We start from the raw sequence: 18,559 nt of genomic DNA on the forward strand, positions 1-18,559 counted from the left end.
TATCATTTTCTGGGAAGGAAAAAAAAAATGTGAATATTATATGAACAAATCTCTTTAGAATTTACTTAGAAGTTAGAGCTTGATTAGAAGCAACATTCTGGAGAAAGATTTCGAAGGGTGAAAGGAATTAAGGGCGTGAGTTAATGAAGTCTAGCTACCTTTAAGAAAGACTTCATCTCATACCATATATTTACCTATAATTTTATAACATACAATTAAATTATAAAGAAATTTTCAGTTGTCAATTTCCATCTTGTCTTTTTCACCAAAGAAAATGGTTAAAATTAAAAAAAAAAGGTTAAAATTGAAATGAATTTGAGTTTATAGTTTTTTTAATAAAATGATTAAGTAAATAAAAATGGTAAATTTTGATTTGATCCACTAATTTTTTTTATTTGTTTTAAAAAATAAAAGTTAGAGCTTTTATTAAATGGAGAAAAATACAAATCTAAAGTACAAATTTTTATATTAATATAATTTTGTATAAAAAAGTTTAAAATAAATTATTTATGCAAAATATAATAGTAAATATCTAAGTTAAGAACTTGATTATATTGATAAAGAATTTAAATTAGCTATTTAACAAGAAGCATTCTCTACTCGATGATAATATATCACTATTCAACTTTATAATATTTCTAAGAGTTAGATGTGAAAACAATCAATATCCTGGTAAAGGAAAAATGGGCACATTATATCATTACACTTATATATAAATAACAAAATAAAATATCTAACGACTCCACTATTAAAAAAAAGAAAAAAAATTAATAAATTCTCACAAATGAGAAAATACCAAATCCTCACATGATATGGATAACAAATCTTCTTATAGGAGGAGACAAACCTTAAGTAAACTGAAAATAAATATAAATAAATTGTGAATAAACACAAATCTCTTCTAAAAGAAAAAAAAATAGAAATTATTAGAAAAGTATACAAAAATAAAAAAGAAAATGGGAGGGACAACTACCCATAACCACCTCAAAGAGCTCACAAGAAAAAAAAAATAATTTATAGAGTTATAGGGTTACACAAAAAGTCTAAAATTTGAAAGTTTTGATCCACTATTTGATCTGAAGTGATTCATAACTTATATATATATATATATATATATATATATATATATATATATATATATATATATATATATATATATAATTTATTTCAAATGGGGCTCGAATTTAAGACTTGACAATTCTCTGGTAGTGATTCCAGCATCAATATTAGTGTAGTTGGCTACTTTTATACGTTATTAATAACATGGGTGAAAGCTTATGTGAGCATATAAAATGTGCGTATTCATATGCTAAACACGAGTTTTTCTCGGTTATATGAATTTAATTTACCATCTGTAATTAATTAAAATCTGCGAGCTTATGATATCATGTTTATTCTCCGACTTGCATAGAAGTGTTTTATATGAAAAAAAATACTTAATTCATATATTTTAATTATTATTTGTTATTTATATTATAAAAAATATATTTTTTATTTTTTATATTTTTCTTCTATCAAAATTATTTAGTCATATAGTCAAATTTTTTTATTAATTAAAGGATTTTAATGTCAATCAAATAATTATTTAACCATTTATTTTAATAAAACAAATTAATTAATTTAATATATCTTGAAAATATATATTAATTAGTTCATATAATTTAATTTTGTTAACTCTTTAATTTTTTATATTATTTTTTTATCTAAACTATCATGATTCTCTTCCTCTTATTTTTCTTTCCATCTCTTATTTCTTTTTCTCTCTCTATATTCCTTACTCTTAGCACCATGCACACCCTTCTCTCTTTCTCATTCTCTCTGTATTTTTCATCTTTTGATAAAATTTAGTACAAATTTTATGTATAAAAATGATTAATCAATTTCTCTAGGTCTCTAAGTAATTATTGTAATAATCTAGGAAAAATGTTTTCTAATAGAGAAAACATAAAAATGATGTTTAGAGAATTGAATGAAAATATTTCAATAATTTTTTTAAGAAAATGAAATTCACATTTAATTTTCACATATCAAAATTTTCATTTTCATCAAGAAATATGTCTTTCAAAATATTGTATTTTTAAAATACAAGCACTAACTAATTAGTTTTATAAAAATAAAGAGATTAAATAGTAGTATTTTTTAAAATATAGAGACTAATTAATTATTTTCATTAAAAATAAAGAGACTAAATAATATATAGTTTGATAGGCTTGACTAATAAAAAATTTGATAGAAAAACTAAATTGTTTAACAGAAGTAAAATATATTGATTAAATAATATATTTTTTCTAAATATAGAAATAAAATATTTAGTTTTATTATATAGGGACTAAATAATACATTTTTATTTTTATATTAATATTTAATTTAATCAGATCAAATTTAAAAATTAATTTTAGATTTAGTATTGTTAGATTGACGATTGGATCAAATCCAAGAATCATTTTTAGAATTGATATTGTTAAATTGATGATAGAATCAAATTCAAGAATCAATTTTATATCAAATCATACGATCAAGTACCAATTTTACTAGACTGAATGATGCAAATTAAAGAATCAGTTTTAGATAAGTCACATATTGTCCCTCAATTGTGTAAGCTACTCAATGTATCTAAGCAGAATTCAGAATGATCACAAGTGATCCATTGCCACATGTAGAGGTTTTTATGGTAATTTACATAGACATGGATAGAAATTCAACATATATATCCAGAAGAAATCAATAAAAGTCTGAAAACTAGACGAAATTACATACAAGAGCTTACGTGAGGTGACGAGACTATAACATATGCAGGAATTTCGCCAAGTTTTAGGCTCAGCTACTTCATTTATTGTGGCCCTGTTGATTTTGGTAGAAGAGCTTGGAGTTTCTAAACTCCAGGTACGCACATGATCGAGAAGGATTGCCAAAAAACTTGTGGCCACATCCAGGAAAAACAGGAATTTTGTCAAAAGTAATAAATTAAATAGGTTCATGCAAGTTTCAAGAAAATGACTAGAAGCAAAACTGCAAACACTAGAAATTAGCAGACTTTAAATATGAAAAAATAATGGCCTCTGCTTCTTGTGCCTTTCACTTGGCTGAAATTATATGCAATCATTCAACTTCGTGACTTCCGATTGAAAGCTCCATGTTAATTAATGTAGTGTAGACTTTGTTATTCCTGTATGTTTGGAATCTTCTGAGCACATCTTAAATAAAGTTCATTTTAGACTTTAGCTTTCTTCTTAATTATTGTCAAAGAAAAAAAAAATTTAGTTTGTCCTCCAATCTATTGATACTTTATTATGAAACCAGTCGTTGCAAATTATTATTAATTATTATTATTATTATTGTAGCATAATTTATTTTTTTTTACATTTATATTTTCATAATCATATTATAAAATTTTATTTAAAATTTTTAATTAATTATAGTTTTATTTCAAGTTATTATAAATAAATAAATTGATTAATATATTATTTTTAATTTATTTAACTTATATTAATAAAGGATAAATAAAAAAAATTAAAAAAAATCATATATGTCATGTGGCAATTTTTGAAGTATTATTATTAAAATTTTTAGATTTTAAATATAATAAATTTTTTTAAAAAAATACGTTTAAAATTTATAAACAATTTTTTTATAATAATTATATTAAAAAATATATATAATTTTTAAAAAATAATTCATCAATTTTCTAATTTAATTAAAAATAATTATTTTTCAAATTATATAATACAATTAGCAGAATTTTATAATACTTAAAACTATAAATTTAAGAATTTTCAAATTCTTAAAGGATGTAGTACTATTAGTATTTTTGTATGAAATAAGATTTTAATAATAAAAATTTAAAAATATTTAAATAAAAAATTAATATTTCATATAAGTTTTTTTTATATAATAAAATAAAAAATAAAAATAAAAAAATTATGCCACATGGTAATTTTTTAAACATTGTGATATATTTTTTTAATATATAATATTTTAGTTCTCATTATTCTCATCATATTTCTAAAAGCATGACGTGATTAATTTGTTGTTTTATTTTTGGGGAAATAGTGAAGACAAATTAAATCATATCTCTTGGACATTATATTGCTTGCAAGTTTTAAGTTAGAAGTTATGTGAAAGCTCATGATAAATGTTAACATATTATTATCTGAATTTAACAGGATATTAGAGTACAGATTAAATTATGGATTTTAGTCATTTATAAAAATGTATAAATGAATTTATATTGAATTAATACTACCTAATTATCAAATAACAATTATATGATAGCATTTAAGTGAAGAGTATTGTGAAATAAATTAAGACTAAAAATTTTACATTCAAAATATAAATAATAAAAGGACACTATATAAATAATTAAATTATAATATTAAATTGACAATATTTTGATATATAAACAGCTTAATTACTTTATAAACCTATATAAAAAATGACATGAATAATATACTGTGACGATAGTTTTAACATCAAACCTTAAAAATATACGATCATGTGTTTTGAGATTTTCTTGATATTTCATCATAATAATATCTTGAAAGTATAATTATTCAGATTATTGCTTGGCATGGTATACACCTTTCGGCTTTCTATTGATAGTACCAAAAAAAAAAAAAAAATCCACAACTAGCAAATGAAATACATTCATATCCATGGATGACACTATGGATAAGTTCTGGAAGGAAACACAATCGACCTGCATGATTTGCATGATGCACTGATTTTTGTAACAGAGAAGCTTTTGAAATGAGGAAGGAAATGGCGAAGCAAACTTTAATGGAGAATCATCCCTTTAGGGTTTAAAAGGAAGGAAAGAAAAGGTATAATATTCTGTCTACTGACTTGAGCAAGATCATGCGAATAGAAATGTGTATCAACATTTGTCATTTATCTACTTATACATCCATAATTTTTTTATTTTTTATGGACAAGAGAGAGTAGGTATGCCGCAATATTAATTAAAATTTAAGAAATTTAAATAAATTTAGTCCTCTGTATTATCTATGTTTAATATAAATGTTAACCCTAATATCACTCATCGCGATTAAAAAAAAAAAAAATTACGTGTGAATGAGAAGGTAGACCTAAATAACAACCCCCTTTACATCATTTCAACAATCTTGACACAAGTGGTGGACTTGGGGCATTCCCATTTCTTCGTTTGGGTTGAATAAAAAAAAAATAATGAAGATAGTTGATGACCTAAATTTATTAGAATAATGATAAAAAATCCAAGCTTTTGCCTCGTAGCTGCATCGCTGTTTGCACATTCTCAATGTGTTTGATGATCACAGGTTGCTAATTGCACCTATCAACTTGATTTAGCACTCTCTAGTCCATAATTTACTGTCTTTCATTGTGTTTCCTTTTGTATGAGTTTTTAGGGAAAAATTTGCTCCCCATAGCTAATTAAAACTGTGTTACCTTTCAAAACACAGGAAAAGGTTACTGAAAGCATTTCCATAACCTTTTTTCAGTGGAAAAATTCAATGTGTCTTCTACCTTTTTCCAACTCGACGACAAAACAGCACACAAAGAAAATAATCAATCCTTTTCAGTGGCTTCCCTCAATCCCGAATCTTTTTCTTAATTTCCTTCACTCTAAACCAAATAAATTGTATTGGAACTTGGAAGTCAAGAAATTAAAAATTTAAAATTTTGACATTAATGATGAATTCCAAATTTAAATAAATCATGAACAAATATTGCCCCGTTTGTCTCTTTTTTAGAGGTTCATACATTTTATTTTATTTTATTTTATTTTATTTTACAATAATTTCTTTCTGTTATCAAAATTTAAATTCTCTCCTCTAAAAAAAATTCTTGATTAATCAAGTCATGTTAACCAGACAATCAGCAAAATAATGAAGCTTAAAAATTTTTTAATTAACCTAATTACATCAGCCATTCCATGGTCTTCTATGGCGTTCTGAATTGAAATAATCAAGAACCACATTTTCTTACACCCAAAAAAGGTAATTGATTGTGATTAATTAAGCTAAAATAATTAGGGGAGGGCCCTTTTACTAACCCAAATAGGGAATTTTAAAAGATGACATCAGAGTGACATTGTTAACAATTAGACCACCCAACCTCTCCACCCTAAAAATCATATGTAATTAAGTTCATTTTGGATTGTAGTTTAACTGTGTCTGTATCCTGCAGAATTTTGGACACATATATGCTAGCTCGTAGATGTCTCCTACCAAACACAAACAGATATACACTCTATAGTCTACACCATATCTCCCACCAAACAAGATTAATTTGTTTTTAATTATAATTTGGTTTATAAATTTTTTATTTTATTAACTTCAAGTATTAGCTTAATTAACCAATTGATTTATTATTTATTTTATTAACCAAAATCCAAAACATGGGTCATATTATAAAATAAATGTTTTCTTTGTTTTGAATTCTTAGTTTCATTTTGAATGACCTGTATTTGACCAAAATTAAAGAAATATTAATTTTATTTTGATTGTATTTAATATATTTTATCACTTAATTTATTTTTATTGCATTCCATATATATAAAGAAAATAGAATTTATCTTTAAAAAAAGAATTAATAAAAGAAACGATCTTCTACAGGGAAGTACATAGGACATCTAACTTATTACCTTCTTCCTTGCTACACCATTTTTGTTCCATCATTGATTTTAGATTTGATTGAAAACTTACTTGGTATCAATGAATTTCGTAAAATTTAATAGAAATTTTAAAAATGTCTTATAATTTAATTTATTTTTAATTTGTGATGGACAGGTAACATGTGTTTTTTCCATTAGTAAAATGAAGATAAGACTCTTAAAACTGTCTAATTTGAGCTGATATGGTAACTTTAAATAACTAGCTAGTTGACTATCGGCATTAACCATTAAGGATTTTGTCCCCAAAACACAATGTACATATTTATTACCAAGTAAATCACATGTTTAACTTTGAAAATACGCATTTGTTTCATAGAAAATATGTTTTTAAAAATATTTTTTATATTTTTTCCGTTTGGTTGTGTTTGGGACATTTAAAAAAATAGTAAAAAAAATATTTTTTTAATAAAAAATTAAGTCATTTAAAAAAAAAAGATAAAATCATTCTCAATTGGGCTTTGATAATCTTATTAAAATGTAAAAACACTTGTACATATATAACATAAATATATATTATTAATTTAAAAATTAAATAATAAAAAAATATTTTTATAAAAAATATTTTTTTATTTTTAATATATAAATTATTTTTTTAAAATAAACGGAGTCTAAATTACATAATTTTTTTATATTACTTTTTTTTTTATAAAATTACAAATTTAATTTGTGAATCTTTAGTTATTTAATAGAATTTGAGAAATTAATATAATATGACGCGCAAGATTTGGCTTGTGATCACTTACTACAATTTTAATAAATAAATTATTAATTTTATTTTGCTTACATTCTATATAATTTTTTTTATGGCTTTAGTTTATGAATATTTTTAAAATTTCTTTATTGCATTCCTTATAAAGAAAAATAGAATTAATAAAGGAACATGGCATTTAAGAAAGAGGCAAGTTAATTAGATGTCTTATTATGTAGCCCCCAATAGTAGATAGTTTCCTTAATTAATTTTAGATTTGATTAAAAAATTTATTTGGTATAAATAAATTTTGTAAAATTTAATTATATTTATTTATAAAAGGTAAAGTATAAAAAGATTATCATATTTTTAAATTTATATTTGTAATTTTTTTTATGATAAACATGTACTTTATATTAAAATAAGGATAACTTTTAATAAATCTACACCAGGTTTTGTCATTTGGAAATCAATCCATGAATGAGTTTCGATAAACTTTTACAAAAATTACAATTTTAATTTGTGAAAAAAATTGTTTAAAATTTTAAATCATTAATTCAATGAAATTGATAATGCTCAGAGTCAAATCCTAGCAAATTAATCAGCATAATTTGAGAATGCGTACTACATTAGTAAGGTTTAAATTTAATGTGTATGTGAATTCCATATTCAATAATTAGAACACCAAACATCAAAATTGATTTATAAATGAAATAATTTCAATTCATTTAATCCAAATATTAAGTTAAAGACACTCATTAATCCATATTAATTAGGTTTTAAGTTTAATAAAAAAAAACATAATTAAGTACAAACTCATATTTGATCACTTGCCATCTCTACATGCCTAGACTAAACCAAATTTTGGGATATTATTTATGGAGAAAAATTAAAATATTTAATTATTAATTACCTATATATTTTATCAGATTATTATAATTAAATGGATGAGGCAGTATTGGATTTGGAGTACACACAGAAACTTAATAAGACTGACCCACAGTTTTTTGCTGAATGATAATCAAGATGAGAACTTGAAATATAAAAACTTAGTCCAATACTTAATGCTCCAATAATTGGAATATCAAAATGAATTAAAAGTGAAACAAAGTAATAATAAGATTGCATGAAGTAGGAGAGAAGAAAGTAGGTATGGCCAATCCTGTTTGAAAATTGATATAACGTTGAAAATTCTCACTTGGCAACCATTTCCCTAGCTATATCTCAAGTATATATATATACATCCTCCAACATTTCTAGAGCACTTCCATCGCTCTCTCTGCAAGCAAAAGAGATCCAGCTATAGAGAGAGAGAGAGAGACTTTTTCAAGAGTTTCTTGGAGTGAAAGTACATTGCAAAGGCTAGTTTTAAGAAGAAAAACTCCAACAACCCACTTCACATCTCTCCTTCCCCTGCCTGATTCCTCTGTTTAACAAAGAGAATTCAGCATACTTTCCTTCCAGTTATTCAAGAAAATTAACTGGACTGAGTAAGTGTTTTTCTTTCAGTTTCCTACCCTTTGTTTGATAGCTGGGAAAAATGATATATATGATTTATTTCAAAAGCTCATGGTCGCACCAGGCTCAGAAAGTCATCAGAACTCGTACTTCAATGTGAATGCAGGCTTTAATTTAATTTGCCTTTTCTCAGCGACCAAACAATATATAGAAACTATCTTTTTCTCTCTTTATTTACGTTCTATTAAATTGCAGCTTAGTCATGTACTTTTCCTTTTTTTTTTTCTCTCTAAATTCAGTCCAAAGCAATGCAAAACAGGGATGATGTAGAGAAACTGGCAAGAGCTTCGAGTAGACGAGCAAGCCACAACATGAGCAGAAGCATAAGCAGGAGCTTTAGCAGGAGCATGGAAGATGTATTTTCAGGTGGCAGGCACTCTAGGAGAAGTAGCCGCCATGCTGAAGAAGATGAAGAAGCCCTAAAATGGGCTGCGATAGAGAAGCTACCAACATATGATAGGTTGAGAACAACTATCATGAAATCTTTCGTTGAGAATGAGCTCCAAGGAACCAAGATGGTTCATAAAGAAGTTGATGTCAGCAAGCTTGATATGAATGATAGGCAGACGTTCATCGATATGCTTTTTAAGGTTGCAGAGGAAGATAATGAGAAGTTCTTGAGAAAATTTAGACAGAGAATTGATAAGTAAGTTTTTTCTTCTTCCTCCTCTTAAATTTGGAACTCCTATGGAGAATTTTTTTTTTTTTTTTTTTTTTTTCGGGGGGGGGGACCATTTACTATAAAAATCAACATTTTAAAACAAATACAGACAGCCAAATCATGATCTGAATTAGGCTGAGTTTTAACTCTTTATGGTTAATTGCATATTTCACGAATTGTTGACTTTTTTTTTAACTATTCAATTGGTTCCATTAACATATTATTTTCTAATCAATGCTTATCTGGTTCCCTGTCTCAGTCACTTTCCAAGAAATTGAAATTTCGCACTTATTTTCCTTTCTACTTTTACTTCTTCTTCCTTTAATCAAATATCTTACCTTTCTGATACATTAAGAACATTAAATTAAAAAAAAAAAATAGAACACCTTTGTTTAGTTCAAATGAACCACTTTCTTGGGAACTCTACTTCTCAACAATTTAAGAGGTGGAGAAAAAAATAACCTTTCATTTCTCAGAAAGTAGACACTTACTTTCAACCAAACAAATAAATTTTTGGACTTTCTGGGAATTTGAACTTCCTCAGCTCACTTGTTCTCAACCGAAACTTATCTTTCCATACCATAATGCAAAATATCAGAAGCGAGATATGACTTTCCTAGAGTTCCCTTTCTTAAATAGTAATCAAGTATTTGATTACTTATGCTTGGCCGCAAATATTTGGAGTATTATCATATAGTATCCTATTTTATTTAATAAAATAAAAAGATTATTAAGTAAGGAAAATTATTAGAAACATCGGAAATACTAAATTTCAGTAGTCCTTGCATAAATGAGGATGCATAAATGAGGATTTTAATAAATTGTAAAAATTGGATCCACGTCTATGCGAGTGAAGGAGCATTGATGTATTCTATAACTTGCCTTTCCAATACACACACATTCTCTCACAATAATACTGAATTTATCCTTCATATTGTAAGAAAGACCTACATTTTTTAAGGAGATGAGCATTATTTTAATGCATAGTGCTCCGAATAATATACCAATTAAATAGATAAAAGTATCAGTGAATCCAATGTAAACCCATTTCAAGGATGCGCTAAATCATTGATTTTGTCCTAAGACGCAACCAGACTCCCTCACCTCATCAGCTCAGCCAAGTCAACTTGGTCGATTGGGGATATTTTTGTTTAATCTAAGTAATACATGTTAATTATTAATTATTCAAATTAATGATGATAATTTTCTTTGTAATTTCAGGGTTGGAATCCGACTTCCAACAGTGGAAGTTAGGTTTGAGAATTTAACTGTAGAAGCTGATTGCCAAATTGGCAGCAGAGCTCTTCCTACTCTTCCAAATGTTGCCAGAAACATTGCAGAGTCAGCCATTGGCATGCTTGGGATTAATATGTCTAAGAGAACAAAGCTCACAATTCTTAAAGATGTTTCTGGGATTCTAAAGCCATCAAGGTAAACAAATTAATATCAAGAAATAATTGTTTTTTTTTCTTGTTTAATATTTGTTGATTTAAATTTCCATAACTTGATCTGACCTCAAAATTTTTTTTCTTTTTATAGGATGACTCTATTATTAGGTCCACCATCCTCTGGGAAAACAACCCTTTTGTTAGCTTTGGCCGGAAAGTTGGACCCAAATCTTAAGGTCACCAACCAATTTGACATAGAATTTGCTTGCTATATGTTATAATAAAATTTTTTTCATGATACAATGAAAAAGATTTTAATTCTTAATTTTTTTTATAATTTTTTTTTTATGTTGAACAGGTTAGTGGAGATATAACGTATAATGGGTATAAGTTAAATGAATTTGTGCCTCGAAAGACATCTGCATACATTAGCCAAAATGATGTTCATGTTGGAGTAATGACAGTGAAAGAAACCTTAGATTTCTCAGCAAGGTGTCAAGGAGTTGGGACTCGATATGGTAATTAATTATAATGTTCTCTCAACAATTAAAGCAATTAATTGACTAGCTAGTTCATCTGTGAGCGTTCATTAAATACTAATTTATCAAGAAAATATTTAAATTATTAATTATTTGTGTTAACTAATGTAGATCTCCTGACTGAGCTTGCAAGAAGAGAAAAGGATGCAGGAATATTCCCAGAGGCAGAAGTAGATCTTTTCATGAAGGTAAATAATAATAATTAAGAATCTGAATTTATATAAAATCTTCAAGTTAATTACTTAAATTTCCTTAATATCTACATATAATTTTCAGGCAACTGCAATGAAAGGAGCTGAGAGCAATCTCTTTACCGACTACACTCTCAAAGTAAGTTTCAAGAATTTTTGTTATCTTCTTCATATGGAAGAGAACATGCATGTGAAGATGGGGCCAAGTAGGAAGGAAAATGGAACTGAGCTATGTCAAAGTTGAAATCTAATTTATGACTTTTTTGTTTTTGTGAATTTTTAATTTGTCAATTATTTCTCCTTACCTACTCCTGTGCTTGTGTCTGAGTCTCTTGCTAGATTATGGGGACCCCTAATGCCGAACCTCTATTATTTTTCTAATACCCTTTGGGGTGGTGAACTAATTTACGATGCCACCTACTAATTACATTTGATTATTGACCTAGCTACATCATTAATTTTTTAATTATTATTAACAAAATTAGTTAGCATCTCATGTTTTTATTTAATGTCGAATGGAACAGCTGCTGGGGCTTGATATCTGCAAGGACACCATTGTAGGAGATGAAATGCTTCGAGGGATATCTGGTGGACAGAAAAAGAGAGTAACAACAGGTTGAACAATTTTTTCTTAATTATAAAATTAATATTTTTCTTCAGTCTTGACTGGATTTTGCTTGTCAATTAAGACATAATTAAAGGAGCAAGTTATTGTACTTAACGAAGAAAACAAGTTTCTGTGGGAACAAGATCCAATGACCGAGCAAATACATCTTTTGACCAAATTGGGGCTGAACTTGAATCCCACCAACCCCTCAATTTATGAGTCAAAACGGATCAATATATATATATATATATACATATGTGTGTAGCCTAATTTTGTTTGATACAGGAGAGATGATTGTTGGGCCCACAAAAACACTATTCATGGACGAGATATCAACGGGTCTAGATAGCTCCACAACATTTCAGATAGTGAAGTGCATGCAGCAGATTGTGCACCTTACTGAGGCCACTGTGTTGATGTCCCTACTACAGCCTGCACCTGAGACATTTGAACTGTTTGATGATGTTATCCTCTTGTCAGAAGGCCGTATAGTCTACCAGGGCCCACGACAGCAAATTCTTGAATTCTTTGAGAGCTGTGGGTTCCGCTGCCCTGAGAGAAAAGGGACTGCTGATTTCTTGCAAGAGGTCAAAACCCAAAACTCCTTTCCCTTGGCCCGTGAATTTGCAGCAATGGACCTTGTAACTTAACAAGATTAGAATTGGACTAATGTTACTTTGTAATTCTTGCAGGTTACATCAAAGAAAGACCAAGAACAATACTGGGCTGCCAAATATAAGCCATACAGATATATTTCAGTCCCTGAATTTGCAGAAAGGTTCAAGAAGTTCCATGTGGGCATGCACCTAGAGAACGACCTTTCCGTGCCATTTGACAAGTCACGGGGCCATAGAGCAGCTCTAGCATTCACAAAATATTCAGTTCCAAAAATGGACCTACTCAAGGCCTGCTGGGATAAGGAATGGTTACTGATTAAGAGAAATTCTGTGGTTTTTGTCTCCAAGACTGTCCAAATTATTATTGTTGCAATTATAGCATCTACAGTGTTTATAAAGCCCAGAATGCATACAGGGAATGAAGCAGATGGATCACTATATGTTGGAGCACTTCTGTTTACTATGATCATTAACATGTTTAATGGTTTTGCTGAGCTTTCTCTGATGATCTCAAGGCTTCCAGTGTTTTACAAGCAAAGAGACCTTCTGTTCCACCCACCTTGGGCTTTCACTCTCCCAACTTTCCTGCTTACATTGCCCATGTCCATAATAGAGTCTATTGTTTGGGTGTGTATCACTTATTACTCCATTGGATTTGCTCCTGAAGCAAGCAGGTAAATTTTATCATACCCATATTTCCGTACAATCAATATCATTGTTAGGCTTAACGAATAAAAAGAGTTTGTTTCTAACTATTGAATGCCATATCTGCAGGTTTTTTAAGCATCTGCTACTGGTATTCCTGACCCAACAAATGGCTGCTGGTCTCTTCCGACTTATTGCTGGATTTTGCAGAACTATGATTATTGCCAACACTGGTGGGGTGCTCATTCTCCTCCTCATTTTCTTACTTGGAGGCTTCATCATACCTAAAGGTCAGCATGAATCCAAACCTTTTGAGCTTGCGTTAAATAAAAACAAGCTTGGGTAGTTAATGAATTACTAAAAGAGTTGTTTACATTGGTGACAGGACAAATTCCAAACTGGTGGGAGTGGGCTTATTGGATTTCACCTTTGTCTTATGGTTACAATGCCTTTGCTGTAAATGAATTGTATGCTCCAAGATGGATGAACAGACTGGTATGTTTCACATTATCAATCAGATATTCAAGAAATAGCCTTTAGACTTGTGTTCGATAAATACATGAAAATTGAGTTGCAATTGATTGCATTACAGGCTTCAGACAATAGTACAAGATTAGGCATAGCAATGCTTGAGAGCATCGATGTTTTCCGCGACAAGAACTGGTATTGGATTGGTGCAGCTGCTCTTATAGGATTTGCAGTTCTTTTCAATATCCTCTTCACCTTTGCTCTCATGTACTTGACCCGTAAGTTCTGTCACAACTTTCGCGGTTTGAATTGAAATTTCATTCTTTTCGGCTTCATTCTCTTGTTTGAGGTAGCTAATCTTCGTGCATATGCTATTGTTTCTTTGATATAATAGCTCCTGGAAATAAACAAGCAATAATCTCTGAGGAATCAGCAAAAGAAATGGAGGGTGAGGAAGACTCGAAGGGTCAACCAAGACTAAGAATGTCCAAGTCAAACCATCACTCTTTATCTTCTGCTGATGGAAACAATCCAAGTAACGAACACAAAATTATAGTCTTATATGACCTGTTTCAATGGTAATTGAATTCCTTATAGAGACTTGAAATTGAAATATCTCAGGGGAAATGGCAATTCGGAAGATGAGCAGCAGATCCAATCCCAATGGATTAAGTAGAAATGCAGATTCATCTCTTGAGGGAGCTAATGGTTTTGCTCCAAAGAGAGGAATGGTTCTTCCTTTCACTCCTCTAGCCATGTCATTTAACAGCGTCAATTATTACGTAGACATGCCTGCTGTAAGAATCAATACCTTTATAGCTCTCAAATTGTTATCTATTACTATTATCAAGTAGTGCACAGAATGCAACTTAATTTATGACTTTATGGCAACAGGAAATGAAGCAGCAAGGTGTTCCAGAGGACAGGCTTCAACTACTTCGGGAAGTAACAGGTGCATTTAGGCCTGGAGTCCTGACAGCACTAATGGGAGTCAGTGGTGCTGGAAAGACAACATTGATGGACGTTTTGGCAGGAAGAAAAACGGGAGGATATATCGAAGGTGATATTAGAATTTCAGGATTCCCCAAGAAGCAAGAAACCTTTGCTAGAATTTCTGGATATTGAGAACAGAATGATATCCATTCACCTCAAGTCACAGTTAGAGAATCCTTGATCTACTCAGCATTCCTCCGACTTCCCAAAGAAGTCAGCAAAGAGGAAAAGATGGTAAATTCATCACTTAATCACTTTTTCAGAAACAAAATGTGATGTAAATAATGAAATGCTAAAAGAAAATTTTCCTTTTTTTTCTTATTTTTCCAGATTTTTGTTGATGAAGTGATGGAGTTGGTAGAGCTAGACAATCTCAAGGATGCTATAGTTGGGCTTCCAGGACTGACGGGGTTGTCAACAGAACAGAGAAAGAGGTTGACAATTGCAGTGGAACTTGTTGCTAATCCTTCAATCATTTTCATGGACGAACCAACTTCCGGTCTAGATGCCAGAGCAGCAGCAATTGTTATGAGAACTGTAAGAAACACTGTGGATACTGGAAGAACTGTTGTCTGCACAATCCACCAGCCCAGCATCGACATCTTTGAAGCCTTCGATGAGTTGCTACTGATGAAGAGAGGAGGACAAGTGATATATTCAGGTCCATTGGGTCGCAATTCCCACAAGATCATCGAGTACTTTGAGGTGACTAGAAATTTTCTGGATTCTCCAGGGTAGTTTAAAAAAAAAAATTATGTGTTATCTAACTTTTTTTTTGCTCATTCACACATTGCAGGAAATCCCTGGGGTTCCTAAAATCAAAGACAAGTACAATCCAGCAACATGGATGCTAGAAGTGAGTTCAGTAGCAGCAGAGGTCCGGCTTGGAATTGACTTTGCAGAACACTACAAGTCATCATCCTTATATCAGTATGTCAACACAACTCATATTCAAACCATTTTGCTTTTATATATATATATGTGCAAGATTTTTCAAATTTTAACAATCAAATATATGCTTCCCTATGAGCAGGAGAAACAAGGCTTTAGTGAAAGAGTTGAGCACACCACCAGCAGGAGCAAAAGACCTTTATTTTGCTTCCCAATATTCTCAATCTCCATGGGGGCAGTTCAAGTCATGCCTTTGGAAGCAGTGGTGGACTTACTGGAGAAGTCCTGACTATAACCTCGTTAGATACTTCTTCACCTTGGCTGCTGCCCTTATGGTTGGGACTATATTCTGGAAAGTTGGCACTAAAAAGTATGCAATAGCTAAAATACATCTTATCTTCTGCTTGCTTATAGATTCAAATATCATTAATTCTAATTGCTAAAATAATTTCTCTACAATTCAGGGATACCACAACTGACCTGAGAATGATCATTGGGGCTATGTATGCTGCGGTCTTGTTTATCGGTATCAACAACTGCTCAACAGTACAGCCAGTAATAGCAGTTGAAAGATCCGTCTTTTATCGCGAAAGAGCAGCGGGGATGTACTCTGCACTACCTTATGCCCTTGCACAGGTAAGCTAAAGAGCTTCCTTTTTATTAGCATACAATGTAATGTGAAAGAACAGCCCTTAACTGATTGAAAATTAAATGATATGACTTTGTAGGTTATTTGTGAAATACCTTATGTGCTGGTTCAAACTACATATTATACAGTAATTGTGTATGCTATGGTAGCCTTTGAATGGACAGCAGCCAAATTCTTCTGGTTCTTCTTTATCTCCTTCTTCTCCTTCCTCTACTTCACATACTATGGAATGATGACCGTCTCTGTCTCACCAAACCTCCAAGTAGCATCCATATTTGCAGCAACATTCTATGCACTCTTCAATCTCTTCTCAGGCTTCTTCATTCCTCGACCGGTAATATTCATTTCTTTGCATTGTCATTTCTCTCACTTGAACAATAACAAAGCATTGGGTTTTATCGAAACTTCATTCCATTTCTTCTTGTGAAATTTCAGAGAATTCCCAAGTGGTGGGTATGGTACTATTGGATTTGCCCAGTGGCATGGACAGTGTATGGACTAATTGTGTCACAATACAAGGATGCTGAAGACACCATTACAGTACCTGGATTATCTCCTAATCCTTCAATCAAGTCATACATTCAAGATTACTATGGGTATGATCCAGACTTCATGGGGCCAGTTGCTGCAGTATTGGTTGGATTCACAGTCTTCTTTGCATTTGTGTATGCCTACGCTATAAGGACATTGAACTTCCAGACAAGATAGAAAAATTACCATAAATTAAATTAAACCTGTAGATATATATATGTAGTATTATATATGGAGGACAATAAGCCATCACAAGTTCAAAGTACTGGTGGCTATTGTATAATGCTTTTTGTATTTGTATTTGTCTCGTAGGAATTAAAATATAGATATGGTATTTTGGATTTATGTATGATGTGTTACTCGGTGAAGATAAAGATGAAAATTTTAAGCTTCAATCTTTGGGAGGTGTATATATATGTACAAGAAATTCATGTGTGAAAATTGTGAGAATGTATACTGATCAAATTCTTGATTAATTCATCCTAAATAAGCATTTAATCACCAATAACTATATGAAAATTACATGGTAATTCTCAAAATAATATCAGCTTATCTCTCTTCCTCTACTTTCTAACATTTTCTCCACAATTCTGTTCCACCACCCAAAGTGTTCTAATTAACATTCAATTCAATCATTTAGCATTCGCTTTTTAGATGGAAATTTACCAAAAAAATTACATAATTCAAACACAAATATATATAGCAAAGGGTAGAAATTTAAAAAAAAAAAAAACTTCCAATGTGGAGTTTTCTCTCGCCCTAGGGTTAGGGTTTAACTAGTTTACGGTCCAGATATTCTCTTCCTTGCGGAGTCTTCACTTCGTCACGAAGCCCCATATCTTGATCTTCGTCTCATCCTTCTGAGACTAACCTTTGTTTGGATCTTAATTGTGCAAGAAATTAAATGGGAAAAAAAAAATCCAATTTCTTTCATGATGTTTAACTAGATCATTAGAATGGAAGAATTTCTCATTCAAATGGAAAGATGAAAAATACCTTTTATACTCTTATTTATTTTCTTATATCTAAATTCATTACTGGAATGTATTATATATTAACTAAGCAGAATACTCATACTATATATATATATATATTATTAATTAATAATATTTTAATATTATTAATTAATGTATTAAAATTTTAAAATAATAACAATAAATTTTAATTAAATAAGATAATAATTACTCTCAAATAAATGAACTTAATAACTATAAGTTTTTTTTTAATGGCTATAAATTATTTTTCATATATAATAACAATAAAATCATTTAAAATAATAAAAATAAAATAAAATTAAGGTAAATTAAATTTTATTAAATGCATAAAAAGAAGAGAAAAAAACTTGTAAATATTAATTTTTTTTTAAAGTAAATATGAGTATTGATTTTAGCGCAATTGACTTTTTAAATTAAAAATTAGGAATATAATAACATGTGATAATTATATTACATTTATTTAAAAAATATAAAAAATACTTAATATTGACTTTTCACTTTTAAAAAATTAAAAATTAATAGATAA

At 29.5% G+C, this 18,559-nt stretch overlaps 1 protein-coding gene across 1 annotated transcript; it reads left to right on the forward strand.

Moving 5' to 3' along the window:
- The first annotated feature begins 8,595 nt into the window (after nt 1-8,595).
- Nucleotides 8,596-17,433, forward strand: LOC110649272 (ABC transporter G family member 29). Its single transcript, XM_021803779.2, is given in 22 exon segments — nt 8,596-8,830; nt 9,098-9,504; nt 10,741-10,950; nt 11,059-11,143; nt 11,266-11,425; nt 11,558-11,634; nt 11,723-11,776; nt 12,162-12,252; nt 12,530-12,831; nt 12,937-13,535; nt 13,636-13,796; nt 13,892-14,001; nt 14,099-14,252; nt 14,369-14,509; nt 14,596-14,771; nt 14,869-15,201; nt 15,298-15,672; nt 15,764-15,897; nt 16,001-16,228; nt 16,323-16,494; nt 16,587-16,841; nt 16,943-17,433. Coding segments are annotated over 21 exon segments (4,488 nt in total). The 5' UTR covers nt 8,596-8,830; nt 9,098-9,106; the 3' UTR covers nt 17,216-17,433.
- Nucleotides 17,434-18,559: the final 1,126 nt, after the last annotated feature.

The sequence above is a fragment of the Hevea brasiliensis genome, chromosome 1, assembly GCF_030052815.1.
Source record: "Hevea brasiliensis isolate MT/VB/25A 57/8 chromosome 1, ASM3005281v1, whole genome shotgun sequence".
In the NCBI taxonomy this organism is placed as follows: Eukaryota; Viridiplantae; Streptophyta; class Magnoliopsida; order Malpighiales; family Euphorbiaceae; genus Hevea; species Hevea brasiliensis.